General features: G+C 53.4%; 5 protein-coding genes across 5 annotated transcripts; 2 read left to right on the top strand and 3 right to left on the bottom strand.

The window, feature by feature from the left end:
• Nucleotides 1-177: 177 nt before the first annotated feature.
• BBK36DRAFT_1173025 (aldose-1-epimerase) lies at nucleotides 178-1,203 on the bottom strand (the record flags this gene model as incomplete). Its single annotated transcript, XM_024895818.1, has 1 exon — nucleotides 178-1,203. The coding sequence occupies one exon, from the start codon at nucleotides 1,201-1,203 to the stop codon at nucleotides 178-180; it is 1,026 nt and encodes a 341-aa protein (XP_024745278.1).
• A 2,638-nt stretch (nucleotides 1,204-3,841) lies between these two features.
• Nucleotides 3,842-4,693, top strand: BBK36DRAFT_1130425 (hypothetical protein; the record flags this gene model as incomplete). The annotated part of the gene is made up of 1 exon (XM_024891842.1): nucleotides 3,842-4,693. One exon carries the CDS (start codon nucleotides 3,842-3,844, stop codon nucleotides 4,691-4,693), a length of 852 nt encoding a protein of 283 aa, XP_024745277.1.
• A 474-nt stretch (nucleotides 4,694-5,167) lies between these two features.
• BBK36DRAFT_1130575 (cytochrome oxidase biogenesis protein, Cox20 subunit) lies at nucleotides 5,168-5,765 on the bottom strand (the record flags this gene model as incomplete). The annotated part of the gene is made up of 2 exons (XM_024891854.1): nucleotides 5,168-5,406; nucleotides 5,483-5,765. 2 exons carry the CDS (start codon nucleotides 5,763-5,765, stop codon nucleotides 5,168-5,170), a joined length of 522 nt encoding a protein of 173 aa, XP_024745276.1.
• A 528-nt stretch (nucleotides 5,766-6,293) lies between these two features.
• Nucleotides 6,294-12,921, top strand: BBK36DRAFT_1164602 (DUF1744-domain-containing protein; the record flags this gene model as incomplete). The annotated part of the gene is made up of 3 exons (XM_024894663.1): nucleotides 6,294-6,901; nucleotides 6,982-7,127; nucleotides 7,181-12,921. 3 exons carry the CDS (start codon nucleotides 6,294-6,296, stop codon nucleotides 12,919-12,921), a joined length of 6,495 nt encoding a protein of 2,164 aa, XP_024745275.1.
• A 531-nt stretch (nucleotides 12,922-13,452) lies between these two features.
• BBK36DRAFT_1173020 (hypothetical protein) lies at nucleotides 13,453-15,544 on the bottom strand (the record flags this gene model as incomplete). The annotated part of the gene is made up of 3 exons (XM_024895817.1): nucleotides 13,453-13,634; nucleotides 13,675-14,297; nucleotides 14,373-15,544. 3 exons carry the CDS (start codon nucleotides 15,542-15,544, stop codon nucleotides 13,453-13,455), a joined length of 1,977 nt encoding a protein of 658 aa, XP_024745274.1.
• Between the last annotated feature and the right edge of the window lie 392 nt (nucleotides 15,545-15,936).

The following is a 15,936-nucleotide window of genomic DNA, read 5'->3' as shown; positions in this document are numbered from 1 at the left end:
ACCAGGAGGGCAACACGGTACCGGTTATGCGTTTATTCTGTTCATTTTTTGTTCTTCCATGTACAAGTTTTATGTAACAGCAACTGAGAAAAGCAGACGATGGGATACAAAAAGAGAATGTGTCATGAAAAACGTTTCGTCGTTACTATACGCTAACCGCTTGCAATACCTCTCACTTTATTCTGTCCAAGCCTTGTACACGATTCTCGCGCCATACGTCTCGCCCTTCTTCAAGAGGACCATGTTCCTCCACTCAGGGACGTTGCAGGCGTTGATCCAGCGGCCGGGCTCGCAGCAGAAGGCGCTCCGTGCGCCTCGTGCGGGCAGGCCCTCGGCGGCGGGCACATTGGTCAGGTCGCCGGTGTAGAACTGGAAGGAGGGCTCCGTGCTGAGGACCTCGAGGTGGATGCCGGACTTGGGGTGGAAGGCGGAGAGGTTGAGGGCAAGGGGCTGGGAGCGGGTGTCGATGGGGACGGAGGACGGGTCGGTGGTGGTTGTGAAGCAGCGGTCGAACTTGGGCTCCTCGGCGCCGAGGGCGAAGGGCTTGGAGGTGTCGATGCCGGGGAAGGGCACGGGGCCGCCGAGGGGGATGGAGTCGTCCTCGGCGGGGAGGTGGTTGTTGGTGGCGAGGGTGACGGTGGTGCCGGCGATGTTGTCGTCGCCGGTGAGGTTGAAGTAGGAGTGGTTGGTCATGTTGACGACGGTCTCGTCGGCGCCGCCGACTAGCCGGGCCTCGTACTCGATGCCGAGGACGATGGCCTCGTTGCCGTTGACGACCTGGTTGCCGGTGGTGTAGACGACCTTTGCCTCGACGGTGCCGGGGTAGCCCTCGTCGCCGTCCTCGCTGCGCAGGGTAAACTCGACGCTCTCGCCGCCGCGCAGGCCGTCGACGCCGGGGATCTGCCTGGTGCCCACGGGCGTCGGGCCCTTCCAGATGCGCTTGCCCCAGCCCTCGTTGCCGCCGTGCAGGCTGTTGGGCCCGTCGTTGGCGGCGAGCGTGTACGACTTGCCGCCGTTGAGGCTGTCGATGCGGGCGTCCTTGATGCGGTTGGCGATGCGGCCGATGGTCTCGCCGAAGTAGGCCGTGTTGTACTTGACGTAGTGCTCCTGCTCGGGGAAGCCGAGGACGATGTTTGTGTCCTTGACCTTGAAGGACTGGATGATGGCCCCGAGGGGGAGGAACTTGAAGACTGCGTCGGTCATGGCGAAGGGTGAAAGAGGGTGATGAGGATGATGTGGCGAGGTGGTGATTGAAGCGGGATGAGACGGGAGTTCAACTTGAGAGAGGAGGCGAGCTCGGCGATGTTTATATTGTCCCACACGGAATGACTGCACAGAGCTCGGTACCTGAAAGCAAGGTACCCAAGGCAGGTTGAAGAAGAATTAAGAATGTAATGGCGTCAAACTATGGAGAAGCTATGCGCATCAACGGGCGATTCTCTCGGATATATTGCGCAGTTCGCCTTGGTATTTCCCCATTTGCCTCATTCAGGCTGTTTTGCGACTCTCCAAGCTCCGTCGTTCATTAGCACGCATGAGCGGATATGCGAACCTTGCTGGACGATCCACCGCGTTCGCACTGGGAAGTACATTTACAGGGCATCATCCATGACGGCGGGGCAGATGGCGGGGTAAATTTGGAGACTTGCGAGTGATTTTGTTGGAGATTCGGCTGTTGGAGAGTTGGAGCTTTGCAGGTTCTCCAAGGCCGGGGCTCCGAGTCGATTCAATATAGCCGGAATGCCTGCCATTAGCACTGAGGTACTCGTATATCAGACAAGGTAATGTCCTGATTTATCTGAACATGCAATAGCTCATTGATACTATATTACCTTAGTATAGGTAGTTATGATATTGCCATTTTGAACATGGAAGTGATACCAAGCTGCACAACAGCCGCTTTCTCACTCATCCTCCATGCTTTAATGTACTACAAGGGCTGCACGGGTGAATATCCGCTCAAACACGTCGGTATCCAAAAGGCAAACTGCAACCAAGTGACTATGTGAGCGACAAACAAAAGAAAAACAACCCGCAAGGCTACTGATATCCAGCCGTATCATGTATTGTTTTCCTATTCTTTGCGCTATACTCATGGCCATCTAGAGTCTCCCACCGGAAGTTGGCCACCCCCCCAAGATCGCCACCTCTTTTACACCAAAAGTGCTACTTTTTTAATTACTAATATAAAATCAATTCTATAATTAAAAAGCCTATATAAGGTCTTTATATATAGTTTATTAGCTAAAGTATATATAAGTATATTTTAAAAAAATCTAATTAAATTATTTTATATAAAAATACTTACTTAAAGTTAAAGGTTAAAAACTGTTAGTATTTTACTAGTATTTACTAGTATTTTCTTAACAGATCTAATTAATTAATAAATAATTCTAAAAAAATCTATATATAATAAAAGTCTTATATTATAATAGCTAAAGTTTTATTTATTTATAATAAATAAAAGAAATTATATTATTTAGCTTATTTAATACTATATACTTAAATTTAAATATCCTTAATAAATTTTATTAAGGGGAAATTTAAAACTAAAATAAAATAGCTTATAATTAGTAATTTAAGTAAGCTATTAATATTACTAAGACTATATTAATATAAATATTATTAATATTAAGAAAGTAAATTCTTTTAATATTATTTTAATTTTTAATTATACTTTAAAATCTATTAAGGAAATACTAGTAAATACTAGTAAAATACTAATATTTTCTAAGCCTTAAGTTTAAGTAAGTATTTTTATAAAAAATAATTTAATTGGATTTTTTTAAATAATAGGTATATCATGTTAGGCTATTTAAATAGCTATATTTAAAGTATCTCTTATTTTAGATATTAGCCTGATTTTATAATGCATATTAAAAACATAGTACTTTTGGTGTAAAAGGGCTGGCAATCTTGGGGGGTTGGCGAAGTTCCGGTGGGCTACTCTATCACCTGTATCCTGAAGAGCAAACAATGGCAAATGTTTGGTGGCAACTGAACTCTGCTCGGCAAGCATGATACAGTACCTTACATACAGTACAGGACCCCTGTGGAGCTCGGGCAAACGGCGCTGGAAAGCGTTAGAGAATCTACATGCTGCTACCCTGCGATGCGCTCGATTCGCAGCTTTTCCAATATGCGCATGCCCTTCCACAATAATCACCTACAACAAGCCTCACAGAGGTGTCTAATCAGAAGCCACCGTCAGCGCAAACGGTACCTGTGCCTGTGCCTTACAGAGGGCTTTGTGCCGTCTGGTCCCATCCAGTTCTCGCCCCCACCGCCCGCTTCTGTTGCCGACTGTCAGCCAGAGTCCAGTGCCATTTGATCAGATCCAATCGCCGCCGCTCCCCACGTGGCGCTTCAACGGGATCCAAGTCGGCGCTGGTCTTGTGACGCTGCTCCTGCAACGTCAGCCGGAGCCAGTTGGAGGCACTGTAGAGTTGCAGTCGCAGTCGCAAGGCACAGTCAGCTCAACCTGCAATGCACAGCGACAGCCTGAGTCTGAACTGAACAGAACATACTCACCTCAAGTCACCTCACCTCGATTGGACGCCGCCCATGTCGCCGATGTGGCAGCTGCAGCGTTCCACCCGGCCGTCTGCGCGTCTCTCACTTTGCTCTCAGAACCCCAGACTCATATCTTTTCGCTCGTCGGCCACACATATTGCTTGACCGCCCTCCGCGGCCCCCATTGCATGACATCTGCCGGCTTCCTTCGTGCGCTCTCTCGCTCTTGCTCTCACGCCGTTTTCTCATCAGCGCTCTTCGCCAGCCCCCGGTCGCCATCATCCTCACATCTCCAACTGCCCGGTAACGGACCAAATACCCGGGAACAATGACAGATATCGTAAACGTCACGCCCAAGCGGAAGAGAGGAGCACACGCCTCTGTATCGCCCTTGATATTCTCGTTTGATCTCTCCGCTGCCGGCCCTTTGGAGGACACAGGCAGCCCTCGCTCGTCCACCGTGGTCCACAGGTTCCGCGGCCTTGCGCTTGGGAACGGCGGCTCGGTCGTCGAGGCTGCTGATGAGATGGACGTGGAATCGGATGCGTCTGCGAGAAAACGCCATAAACCAGACCCGGAGGCACGTACCATTGCACCGATACAGCCACAGCCCGAGGCACAGCCCAAACCGGTACCGGAGATGGAGTCCGCCGCTGTGGAAATGGTCGATCGTTCCGTGGTGTCTGCACAAGTACAGCCCTCAACCGAAGGTCTGCTCCAGACCGGCACAGCATCACCTTCGATCAATCCCACGTCTGAGCCACAGCCTAAAAAGAAGAGGGCCGGCACTCCGCCTCTCCGATTCAGGAAAGGGAACCCTCAAGACGGACAATCTGATGCCGACGACGAAGCCGAAGTTGCAGATCCTTTGCGCGCCTCACTGACCTGGCACGAGGACGAAATCACAATCTACGACCCTGATGACAAAGATGACGATGGCACAGGCATCAACGGCGTGGGATTCAAGCCGACCCCTGCTCTTGCACATGCCCGGATCATGAAGAGACGACAGCAAATGGCCGAATACCGGAAACGAGAGGAGAATGACGCCAGAAACAAGAGAATGCAGAGACGCCGGGGAGAACTGGCTCTTTCGGCAAGGCGAGATCGCAAGTCGCCGCCTTCGAGGAGGGTTAGGTTCATGGATGGAGAGAATAGGAACCTGACCATGACGGCATGATTATGGACACTTGTGAATTGAGATTTCTATTTCGACAGGTATATGGGACATGGGGATTGACATTGAGACGGACGCTGACTTTGGAAGATGTCGTCTCAATGGCGGCGTTTGAGGGGCAGTTTTCTTGATGACATGAACGAATCTCGGCTTTTGGGGGCAGACAAGGGACATAGGATAAGAGGACGGCTTCTGCAAAAGTAGGCCGCCTGGCGTTGAGAGATCTTCTATCTAGTCGTTTCTGCTTTTTTTGTACTATTCTTTTCCTTTTCAGCTCAGAGTTCATAGCAGTCCTGCTTCTGATTGGCATTCGATATACCAGAGTAAGGCCAACTGTTCCATTGGCGCTTCAATTGTCAACTTGTGCACCTTGCGCTCCTCGCGTACAGTGCATCGATCTGAAGATTGCCGTGATATCCCAAGCAGAGTCTATATTTTTTACACGTAATAGTACATGGCAGCTCATCTGCCTACCCTTTACCAAAACTTATACCAAGCCCTGTTTCGTGCTTTTTGCTCTTCCTCTATCCTCAGCTGTTCGCGCCTCTCTTCGGCCAGTTTCCTTGCCTGCTCTTTCCGATTCTGCGTCACCACCTCGATGTGTCGCTTCATCTGGATCTTCTCGGCGCGCCGTCGGTATTGGCAGTACTCGTATGAGGCTATGCTACTCAGAATGAAGAAGCCAACCGCCCAATTGGCCGATTTGGTCGCATTGCCTGTCGTAACGAAGACCGTCAGCTACCCAAAACCTGGCCATTCCCTGTATCGCACTCGGGTTTCGAGAGCCGTTACCTTGAATCACAAACTTCAGGCCGCCCAGGCCGGCGCCCGCCCCAATTCCCGTCAACAGTCCTTGCCGCGCGCAAGGCGTGTTCGCAACGTTTGCAAAATCCTCCTTCTTGATCATCGACACGGCCTCTGTAAAGGCAGACTTGGAGCCTCTCGGGGTCCCGTCCGGGTTCTTATCCGGCCCTTGAGACCCGGGAACCTGATCGCCCTCCGCTATCGGCTTAGACCACACATGCAGCACCTTTTCGTTTGCATTAGGCCGCTCGTCGTCGTTGGTCGGGGCCATTTCTGGCTACCTTGTTTGTCGGATTGCTGGCATGGACGGCAGTCGCCTTTTTTGTGAGCGGTCCCTCTGATGGGCTGCTATGACGCTTGGAACGATTTATACTCGAATTGCTGCTGTTGGTGGGGTGTGGCTGTGCGAAGCTGCTGGTTGTGGCTGGAATCAATTAAAGATGTGGCGCGTACTGGCCAGATCCATTCGCGTTTTCACGCGTCTAGACGCGTCTCACTGGACACACACAAGGTACTACTACACACACATCTTTGCCGAACAGCCTGTGCGGGCCGTTGTCGTTTTGTTGCTGGGCTCTGTTGGATCTCTGTTTGCTCGCCCGGACAAGGCTCTGAGCATTCTGCACTGCACTAACAGAGAGGACAGCAACAGCTGCTGCATGCGAATAGCAATCTGTCTTTATAGCAGTTTTGTGCAGCAGAACGCCATAATCCATGACGGGCCCATCAACCGATTAAGTTCGAGTTTCTCCAATTGTCAACTCGGCAGCAGTCTCTTTCCAGTCGCCCGCCTTCGAGGATGCCGAACACATCCCTTCGACGCCCGACAAAGGGCTACAAGCGAGGAGGTAAAACTGCCTATCATGGCGCCAAAACTCGGACTTTCGCTGCCTCCTCGAGGGCCGAAGGTACCTCTGCCGACGAAAAGTGGGAGCGCACTCGTCTGGCCCAGAGCATCGACGACAGGATGGGCTTTGCCCGGTACGAGAGCGGCAAGAAGAAGGAAGGCTGGCTAGTCAATGTTCAGCCGACCTCTGTCGAAGACGAGAGGATACCGGGCGGTCGAGCGGCGCTGGACTGCTACTTCATCGAGCTCGATGGAAGCACCTTCAAAGCGACGGTCGAATATGACCCCTACTTCATCATTGCGGTCAAAAAGGGCCGAGAGTCTGAAGTGGAAGAGTGGGTGAAGAGGGTACCGGGCGGAGGCGTCGTGAAAGCAATCAGGAGGATAGAGAAGGAAGATCTCAGCATGCCAAATCACCTGATGGGCTACCGACGCACATTCATTGAGCTCAGATTCGCCAATGTCAACGATCTGATGGCCGCGAGAAGAGACGTTTTGCCGATTGCGGAGAAGAACAAGAAGAACATGAATGCCATGGATGCCTACGCCGAGGTTGCCACGTCAGTATCCTCCACCACCCCCTGACGTCGAGATAGTTCTTGAGATGCTGTGGCGGGGCCTAACACGCATATCACTGCAGGAACAATGGCAACTTTGACCTTTTTGATAACGATTTACGAGATGACGAGCGAAACACGAGTACTTCCATTTCTGAAGCGAGCGACTTCATCGTCGATATACGCGAATACGATGTTCCATACCACGTTAGAGTAATGATAGATCTAGGTACATGCCCTTGGCTGTGGCACGGCTTGGGCTTTGGCTAACTGGCTTCCTAGACATTAGAGTGGGAAAATGGTATTTTGTTGAAGCGAAGCATGGCGTCACCAAAGTCACATTGAACGAGGGTCGGTCTTTGCCAGCTGATCCCGTGGTCATGGCATACGATATCGAGACGTCAAAGCTACCCTTGAAGTTCCCCGATGCCGCGACCGATCAGATTATGATGATATCGTACATGATTGACGGCCAAGGATTCCTAATCACCAACCGAGAAATCATTTCCGAAGACATTGGCGACTTCGACTATACACCAAAGCCCGAGTACCCCGGCCCGTTTATGATCTTCAACGAGCCGGATGAAAAGTCTGTCATTGAGAGGTTCTTTCTCCACATCAAGGAAGCTCGTCCGACTGTCATCGCGACGTACAACGGTGACTTCTTCGATTGGCCCTTTGTCGAGGCGAGGGCGAGCGTCAACGGCATCGACATGTACCAAGAGATTGGCTGGAAAAAGGACAGCGAAGATCAGTACAAGTGCAGCTACAGTGTTCACATGGACTGTTTCCACTGGGTCAACCGAGACTCTTACCTGCCGCAGGGATCTCGAGGCTTGAAGGCCGTGACTGTCGCCAAGCTGGGATACGACCCCGACGAGCTCGACCCGGAACTGATGACACCATATGCGTCCGAGAGACCACAGACACTGGCAGAATACTCAGTTTCCGATGCCGTTGCAACCTATTATCTGTACATGAAATACGTACACCCCTTCATTTTCTCGCTCTGTACGATTCTGCCATTGGGGGCAGACGATACCCTCAGAAAGGGTACTGGTACTCTCTGTGAAATGCTTCTGATGGTGCAGGCATATCAACAGGAGATTGTACTGCCAAACAAGCACGTCACCCCAAAAGAGGCATTCTGGGACGGCCATTTACTCGATTCCGAGACATACGTCGGCGGTCACGTCGAGAGTATCGAAGCCGGAGTGTTTCGATCGGACATTCCTGTCAACTTTGCGGTTGATCCCGGTGCAGTGGACGAGCTCCTACGAGACCTGGACAATGCGCTCAAGTTCGTCATTACGGTCGAGGAGAAGAAGTCTCTCGACGACGTCACCAACTACGACGAAGTCAAGCAGCAGATCATGAGCAAGCTTCTGAATCTGAAAGAGACGCCTAATCGCAACGAGAGGCCACTCATTTACCATTTGGATGTCGCCTCCATGTACCCGAATATCATGACAACGAACAGATTGCAACCGGATTCGATGATTTCAGAATCGGATTGCGCGGCCTGCGATTTCAATCGGCCAGGCAAAACATGTGATCGACGACTACCCTGGGCTTGGAGAGGAGAGTACATACCGGCGAAGAGAGACGAGTACAACATGATCCGGCATGCTCTGGAGAACGAAAAGTTCCCTGGCAAAACACCAAAGGCCCCCCCTAGGACATTCCAGGAGTTGAGTGCCGATGAACAGGCGAACCTGGTGAGGAAACGTCTCCAGCTCTACTCCCAGAAAGTATATCACAAGATCCACGACTCTACCACAATTGTTCGAGAGGCAATCATTTGCCAGCGAGAAAATCCCTTCTACATCAACACTGTTCGCGACTTCCGTGATCGTCGATACGATTACAAGGGCAAGGCAAAGATTTGGAAGGGCAAGACGGATGCGCTGAAGGCAGCTGGTGCCCCCGGCAGCGAGATTGAGGATGCGAAAAAGATGAGTATTGTGTACGACTCTCTACAGCTTGCACACAAGGTCATCCTGAACTCGTTCTACGGATACGTCATGAGAAAAGGCTCTCGCTGGTACTCCATGGAAATGGCGGGCGTCACCTGCTTAACGGGAGCAACCATTATTCAACTTGCTCGTCAGCTTGTCGAGCGCCTCGGCCGGCCTCTCGAGCTGGACACCGACGGTATTTGGTGTATGCTCCCGGCGACCTTTCCGGAGAACTTTTCGTTCAAACTCAAGAACGGGAAGAAGATGAACGTTTCTTATCCCTGCGTCATGCTTAACCACCTTGTGCATGACAAGTTCACCAACCACCAGTATCAGACTTTGGTCGATCCCAAAACGTTCAGATACGAAACCCACAGCGACAACTCCATCTTCTTTGAAGTCGATGGGCCGTACAAGGCCATGATTTTGCCCACGTCCAAAGAAGAAGATAAGAATTTGAAAAAGAGATATGCCGTCTTCAATGACGATGGCAGTCTGGCAGAGCTGAAAGGATTCGAAGTGAAGCGTCGTGGTGAGCTCAAGCTGATCAAGATCTTCCAGCAACAGATTTTCAAGTTCTTCCTGGAAGGAGAAGATTTGACGCAATGCTATACTGCTGTGGCAAAGGTTGCAAACCAGTGGCTGGATGTGCTGCACAACAAGGGATCTACTCTAGCCGATGAAGAGCTGATGGAGCTGATTTCTGAAAATCGAAGCATGTCCAAGACCCTCGAGGAGTACGGCAGTCAGAAGTCTACCAGTATCACAACAGCACGACGTCTTGCCGACTTCTTGGGCGAGCAGATGGTCAAGGACAAGGGATTGAACTGTAAGTTCATTATCTGTTCTCGACCTCGAAATGCACCCGTTACGGAGCGGGCCGTTCCCGTCGCCATCTTCTCCGCCGAAGAAACCGTGAAGCGCGCCTACCTGAAGAAGTGGCTCAAAGAGGAGCCTGCAGATACTGACCCTCGGGCTCTTTTGGACTGGGATTACTACTTGGAACGTCTGGGCTCCGTCATCCAGAAACTCATCACGATCCCTGCCGCGCTGCAGAAAGTGCGCAATCCCGTGCCGCGAGTGCCTCACCCCGACTGGCTTCAGCGAAGGATCAATATCAAGGACGACAAGATGAAGCAAAAGAAACTCACGGACCTCTTCAGCAGCAAAGAGCCGCTGGCAGATATTACGAATATCAACGGACCTCGCGCGGATGACATGGAGGACTTTGGCTCCAAGCTGCTAAAACCCAAACAGCTCGGGGCACTCATCGCATCGTCGCAGGTGCAAGCTACCTCGCAGAAGCGCAAATCTCCTGAGCCGGCAGAGGAGCGGCCCAATCCCGTTGCCGCTTTGCCAAGCGCCATGCCTGATCCATCGGATGACTATGTTGGATTCTTGCAGTATCAGAAGAAGAAGTGGAAGCTACAGAAACAGGCACGCATTCGCAGGAGACAGCTGTTTGGTGAGAGGAGAGGCAACCTCAGCAGCAACATTCAGCAGACCTTTATGAAGCAGGCTCACCTGACGTTTATGAATACGTGGCAGCTGCTTCATCTCAAAGCCACTGATACCCCGGGCATTGTGACAGCGCACGTATTGATCGATGCAAAGATTCACACGCTAAAAATCAACGTCCCACGCCAGATCTTTCTCAATCTCAAAAAGGAAGAGCTGCCAGATGTGGAGATTGCCGGGTGCGAGGTTGAGCAAGTCAACTATACTCTCCCCAACGGCCACGAGTCCAAGCATCTCTTCAAGCTCACTGTGCCCGAGGACGTGTACTTTAACGAAACGGAGAAGTTCTCGCTCTTGTTCAACCATCCTAGTGTAGAGGGTGTGTATGAAAAGCAAGTGCCCCTGAATATTCGCGCAGTGCTCCGGCTGGGTAACCTATGCACCATTGACGAGGAACAAGAGGCTGTCCTTGGCAAGGGTCTCGAGCAAGGCTTTGACCTGATGGGGCTGAAACGACCTGCAAAGCCAAAGACCTATCTAGAGTCATCTCCCTTGGCTTACATCTACATCTCGCACATTACTGCGGGAGATCGCCAGATCTTTGGTCTGTTCTCGACGACGAGCGACCAGGCTTACGTCGTGATACTGCAGAAAGGGCGTGATTCTGGATCGGATCTCCCAAATATAACGAGGTTGTACTCGGAACTGCTGGCAAAGAGAGCAGAGGAAGCTGCGGGGACGAACTGGCAAGACTGCTTCAAGTATCAAGAGAAGATCACCTTCAAGGTCACCCAGGTGACGACACGGCGCAAGGCTCATTTGGAGGTCGCTGATGTGGTCCGAAAGCTCCGCAAAGACGAGTCACGACCTCAAATGATGGTTATCCAGTCGTCTCAGCGGAACCTTCTTGTTCATGACATTCCTATTCTGGGCGAGTTTCCGGTACTGCCGCTCAAATACGATGCCTCTGACAGCGCACTACCGCCTCTTGGCTGGCAAGCGGTCGTTGCCCGGCGTCTGGTTGGGCACTACTTGGGCCTGGGATCCTGGATCTTGCACCTTACGGCCCTGGCGCGCTACGGCGACGTGCCTCTGTGCAACTTGGAGCGTGATGATCCTCGGTTCCTGATCGACATTGCGTACGCCAGGCGGCTACAGGCGAACGGCGTTGTGTTGTGGTGGTCTCCCGATCCCCGGCCTGACCACGCTGGCTATGAAAAGGACGATATTACGGGGTCTCTTGACACTGTCAAGATGCCTAGCATCAACAATCCGGGGACTTTTTCGTCTGTCTGCATCGATCTGGACGTCCGCAACCTCGCCATCAACACGATATTGACCTCGTCCCTGATCAACGAGCTGGAAGGCGCTGAATCAATCTCCTTCAATCCTACAGCTGACGGATCAGAGATTCTGGCCTCGGAGAATGGATTCGCCAATGCCGGAGTGCTGGTCCTCCGCGAGATGGTCAAGGCATGGTGGGCAGAGGCTTGCAAGGGCAGTACGATGGCCGATGTACTCGTTCAGCATCTTGTCCGATGGGTCGAGAATCCGGACTCATTCATGTACGACCGAGCACTGCACTACTATGTGCAGATGATGTCGCGGAAGGCATTTCAGCAGCTCATGGCAGACTTCAGGCGTGTCGGCTCACAGGTCATCTTTGCGAGTGCAAACCGACTGATTCTGCAGACAACCAAGGCGGAGGTCGGCAACGCCTTTGCTTACAGCCAGTACATCATCAAGTCGATCAAGAGCAAGTCGCTGTTTCACTTCATCGATCTTGAGATCAAGGAGTATTGGGACTACCTTGTGTGGTACGACGAATTCAACTACGGTGGAAAAGCCTGCCAGCAGGTTGCCGACTCTGACGAGCAGAACCTGGAGACGATTATGCACTGGCAGATGGCCACATTCTTGCCTCTCCGGCTACAGCCCATCTTCCAGGACTGGGTGATTGAGTTCATCCAGCTCATGCATAAGCTCAAACGTCCGGAGAATAATGACCCCGACTCGACTCCGCGGCTCACCCAGCTGCCGAATAGAAACCAAGAGCTCGACGGCGACACGCAAATCATCTTGGGCAAAGCCTTTGAAAAGCCGTTCAAGAAGGTCATCATCGGCCTGATCAACCAGCAGAAGCGCGAGCTCCTGCATCCGGAGCTGGCGGAAGACTACAGCTTCCCCTCGTTGCCCGGTTCGCACCTCCAGCTGCGCAACCCGATCCTCGAGCTCGTCAAGTCCATCATGCAGGTCCTCTCGCTGGACAAGAACATCACGCTCGAAGCAAGGCTCCTGCGCAAAGAACTGCTCGCCCTCTTTGAGATTCGCGAGTTCTCCAAGGAGGGCACCTTTACGAACCCCTCGGAGAGCCTGAAGCTGCTGCAAGTGTCGTGCGACAGCTGCACCATGGCGCGAGACCTCGACTTCTGCCGCGACGAGGACCTGATTGGCGCCCCCGGCGACAACGGCGGCGGCGGCAGTGCGGCTTCTGCGGCAGCGAGTTCGACCGGGTGGGCCTCGAGGAGCGGCTGCTGGCCATGGTGGAGGGCTGGGCGACGGAGTGGGCGGTGCAGGATCTCAAGTGCGAGCGGTGCGGCGCGCTGAGGGTCAATGACTTTATGGAGCACTGCACCTGCAGCGGGGGGTGGAAGGCGGTGCTTTCGAGGGAGGAGGTTGTGCGGAAGCTGGGGGTGATGAGGAGGGTGGCGAGGTATTATGGGTTGAAGATGCTTGGGAATGTGGTTGAGGGGCTTTATGAGGGGTTGTAAAAAGGGGAGAAAGGTAATGGGGAGATATATGGGTTATTGGAAAGGCGTTTTGATGGGCTGTCTTGCGTTATGGGTTGTTTAGAGACGCAAATTGATATATTCACAAATTGCAACATGCTCTGTTTTTGTCAGATTGGATTTCATATGATGCTGCCGAGGCTCATTACTTTATATCTTTGGCAGACATTGCTTCGACTCTTGTTATAGTCTATATCAGCGAGATGTGCCTAGGCTTCCCCATCTCGTTCAGTACCCATGACATATTGTTCTGAGACCTATCACGTTTACCCATGCCATGACCTTCTAGCTGATCCGGTTCAGAGTAAGAAATAAAAACAACGCCTTACCCTCTATACCACTGCTGACCTCATCCTGCAAACCCTCCGCGAGCCATCTTCTTCGCCCTCGCATCCCGCCTGTTATGATTCGCCCTCGCCCCCTTATGCGCCTCCTTATTCTTCCTCGCCACCTCCGTCTCCTTCTCCCCCGTCGGCCCGGCGACATTGCCGCCCCCCCTGCCACGACCTCCTCCGCCCCGACCACGTCCTCCTCCCCCCTCCTCTTGCGCGGCCGCCTCTGCCGCCTCTACTCGAGCTGCTGCCTCCGTCCGGATCGCTCTCCTCGGCGCCTGAACCCGCGGCGGCAGCAGCCCTCCACGACGTGCGCTCGAGCTGCGCCTGCTGGCCGCTCCACGCATACTTTGCCTCGAGGCGCTTCATCTGCGCCGGGTTCCGCTGCAGCATGACGGCCCACCCCTCGATGGCCTCGTCGGCCATGCCCGTCTCGTCCCGCAGCTTCCCGCGCGCGCCGCTCCTCCTCGTCTCGGCGTCTCTGCCAAAGACCTTGGGGCCCGCCTGGAACGCGCGGAAGAGCAGCTCCTCGTTGCCGTCGGCGTCCAGGCTGCTGCTGCCGGCGTCGACGGTGCCGCCCACGTCGGCGGCGTCGTAGGTGTCGTCGCGCTCGTCGTCGTCCGGGTCGAGCGCCGCGAGGGCGGAGAGGATGGCGGCCTTGTTGGGGGCCGTGGACTTGTCCTTGAGGACGTCGTCGGCGGTCCTGCCGGGGTTCCTCTTGCCGAAGGAGAGCTTGAATGCGTCGATTGCCAGGCGGTCGAATTCGTCGTCGTCGAAGACGTTGCGCCTCGTGGGGAGTTGGGGGGGTGTTGAGCGGGGGGCGAGGTCTTTGTGTGGTTTGATGTCGGGTTGTGAATGTGATCTTTTACACAAAGTTAGCCTAGTTATACGGAAAGTCGCCTCTCATGGATGAGAGCACATGAAGAATGAGACTCACAATGGCTCGCTCCTGTCTGCAGTAGCGAGATGGGGCGGTAGCGTTTCATCGATCAGGTTCGCAATGACCTGCTCGACGTTGTCGTGATACTCATCCAGGCATTTTACTATGAAACCAGCGCCCAGATCTGGGAAGAGGTCTTGCACATGAGCTATTTGACTCATCTGGTGCACATGCATCTCCGCATGCACGTCCTCGGGTGCTTCTCTCCCCTTGCCCTTGTCCAACTTTCTCTTGACCAGCTTCTTTGGCCGGACGATGATGCCTGATTTGAAGGATTCCAGTGCTGTGATGCGATGTTTGATGTTGGAGGGTGCTGATGCTGATGATTCTACTTTCCGGAGCAGCGTCTTGAGTATCGGCGTGTTCGTCACAAGATCCGCCCCCAGAGAGTCGTTGGGATTCAGGGGCCCCTTCCTGTGCGCTTCGGCAGCAACCTGAATGGCATACAGCTGATCGCTAATCATGGACCATTTCGGAGGCTCCACCTCTGTCAACCCGACGAGACACAGGTAGACGGTCGTGACGATGGTCTTGCGCAGGGGCGGATTGACGACCCGGAAGCACGTCACCAGGCCATCGAAGAAGTCGGACCCGGCGAGCAGCAGCATGCACGCATCGGGGGAGGCATGCAGCAGCGGGTTCAGCCGCGCGAGCTCCCGCTCGACGAGCTTGAGGTCGCCCTTGCTGCCGGCGTCCAGCTGCGGGATGAGGAGCTTCTTGAGGGCGAGCAGCGACGATTCGACGGCGGCGGCGGCGGCGTGGCTGGCGAAGAGCCGCGCCAGGAGGGGCGCCGTGTGCTTCTTTGGAAACGTCCGCGCGAAGCCGGCGAGGAAATGGACGTCCAGCAGCCGAGGAGGAGGAGGAGGGGAAGCTGTGAGGATGCGTGATGTGAGGCGGAATATCGTCTTGAGCAGCCGGGGTGACGAAGCTACTATCGTCTTTGCGTCGGACTCTGCTGCTGCTGTCTCCTCGACGAATGTCGATACGAATGCCGTTAGGGAGCTGTCGTCTGCCGAGGCCTCCTTGTCGAATGCGGCGTCGTCCAGGGCGAGGTAGGCTTGTGAGAGGGCGATCCAGGCTTCTGATAGAGCTTCCCACTCGGCTGGTGAGATGCGTTGCCGCCACGAGGCCTTTGGGAACGGCGCAAACGGCGGGAGAGAGGAGCTCATGACCGCTGTTTCCTCACTTCTTTTCTGCTTTGAAAATCGAGACGACGTTGAAGATGGTCCGCAGTTCCGGGAGTTGGAAAAAACAGCCGTCTCGTCTCCTTATAAGCAATTCTCCGCCCTTGAAGCTTCTCACTCACTCACACACTCTCTCCCTCTCTCACTCAAAGCACCTGCATCATCGCCGGATGATTCATTGGACCCAGAAGGCTTCGTCCCCTTTCGGTTAGCCAAAACCAGATCCATCTTTCGCCGACCCCCCCCAGCCGCAGCGGACCAATCGCAGCACTGCAATCACTCAGAAGTGCACGTCTCCATAACGGGACTAGCGCAGCGCACAGCGAGAGCCCTACAATTTGGCAACCCCACCAAAAAAAGAAGTTCTGCGATATTGG

Source organism: Trichoderma citrinoviride (assembly GCF_003025115.1).
Source record: "Trichoderma citrinoviride strain TUCIM 6016 unplaced genomic scaffold BBK36scaffold_20, whole genome shotgun sequence".
NCBI lineage: Eukaryota > Fungi > Ascomycota > Sordariomycetes > Hypocreales > Hypocreaceae > Trichoderma > Trichoderma citrinoviride.
Note: the sequence above shows the minus strand (reverse complement) of the source record. Positions and strands in the feature narration are given on the sequence as shown.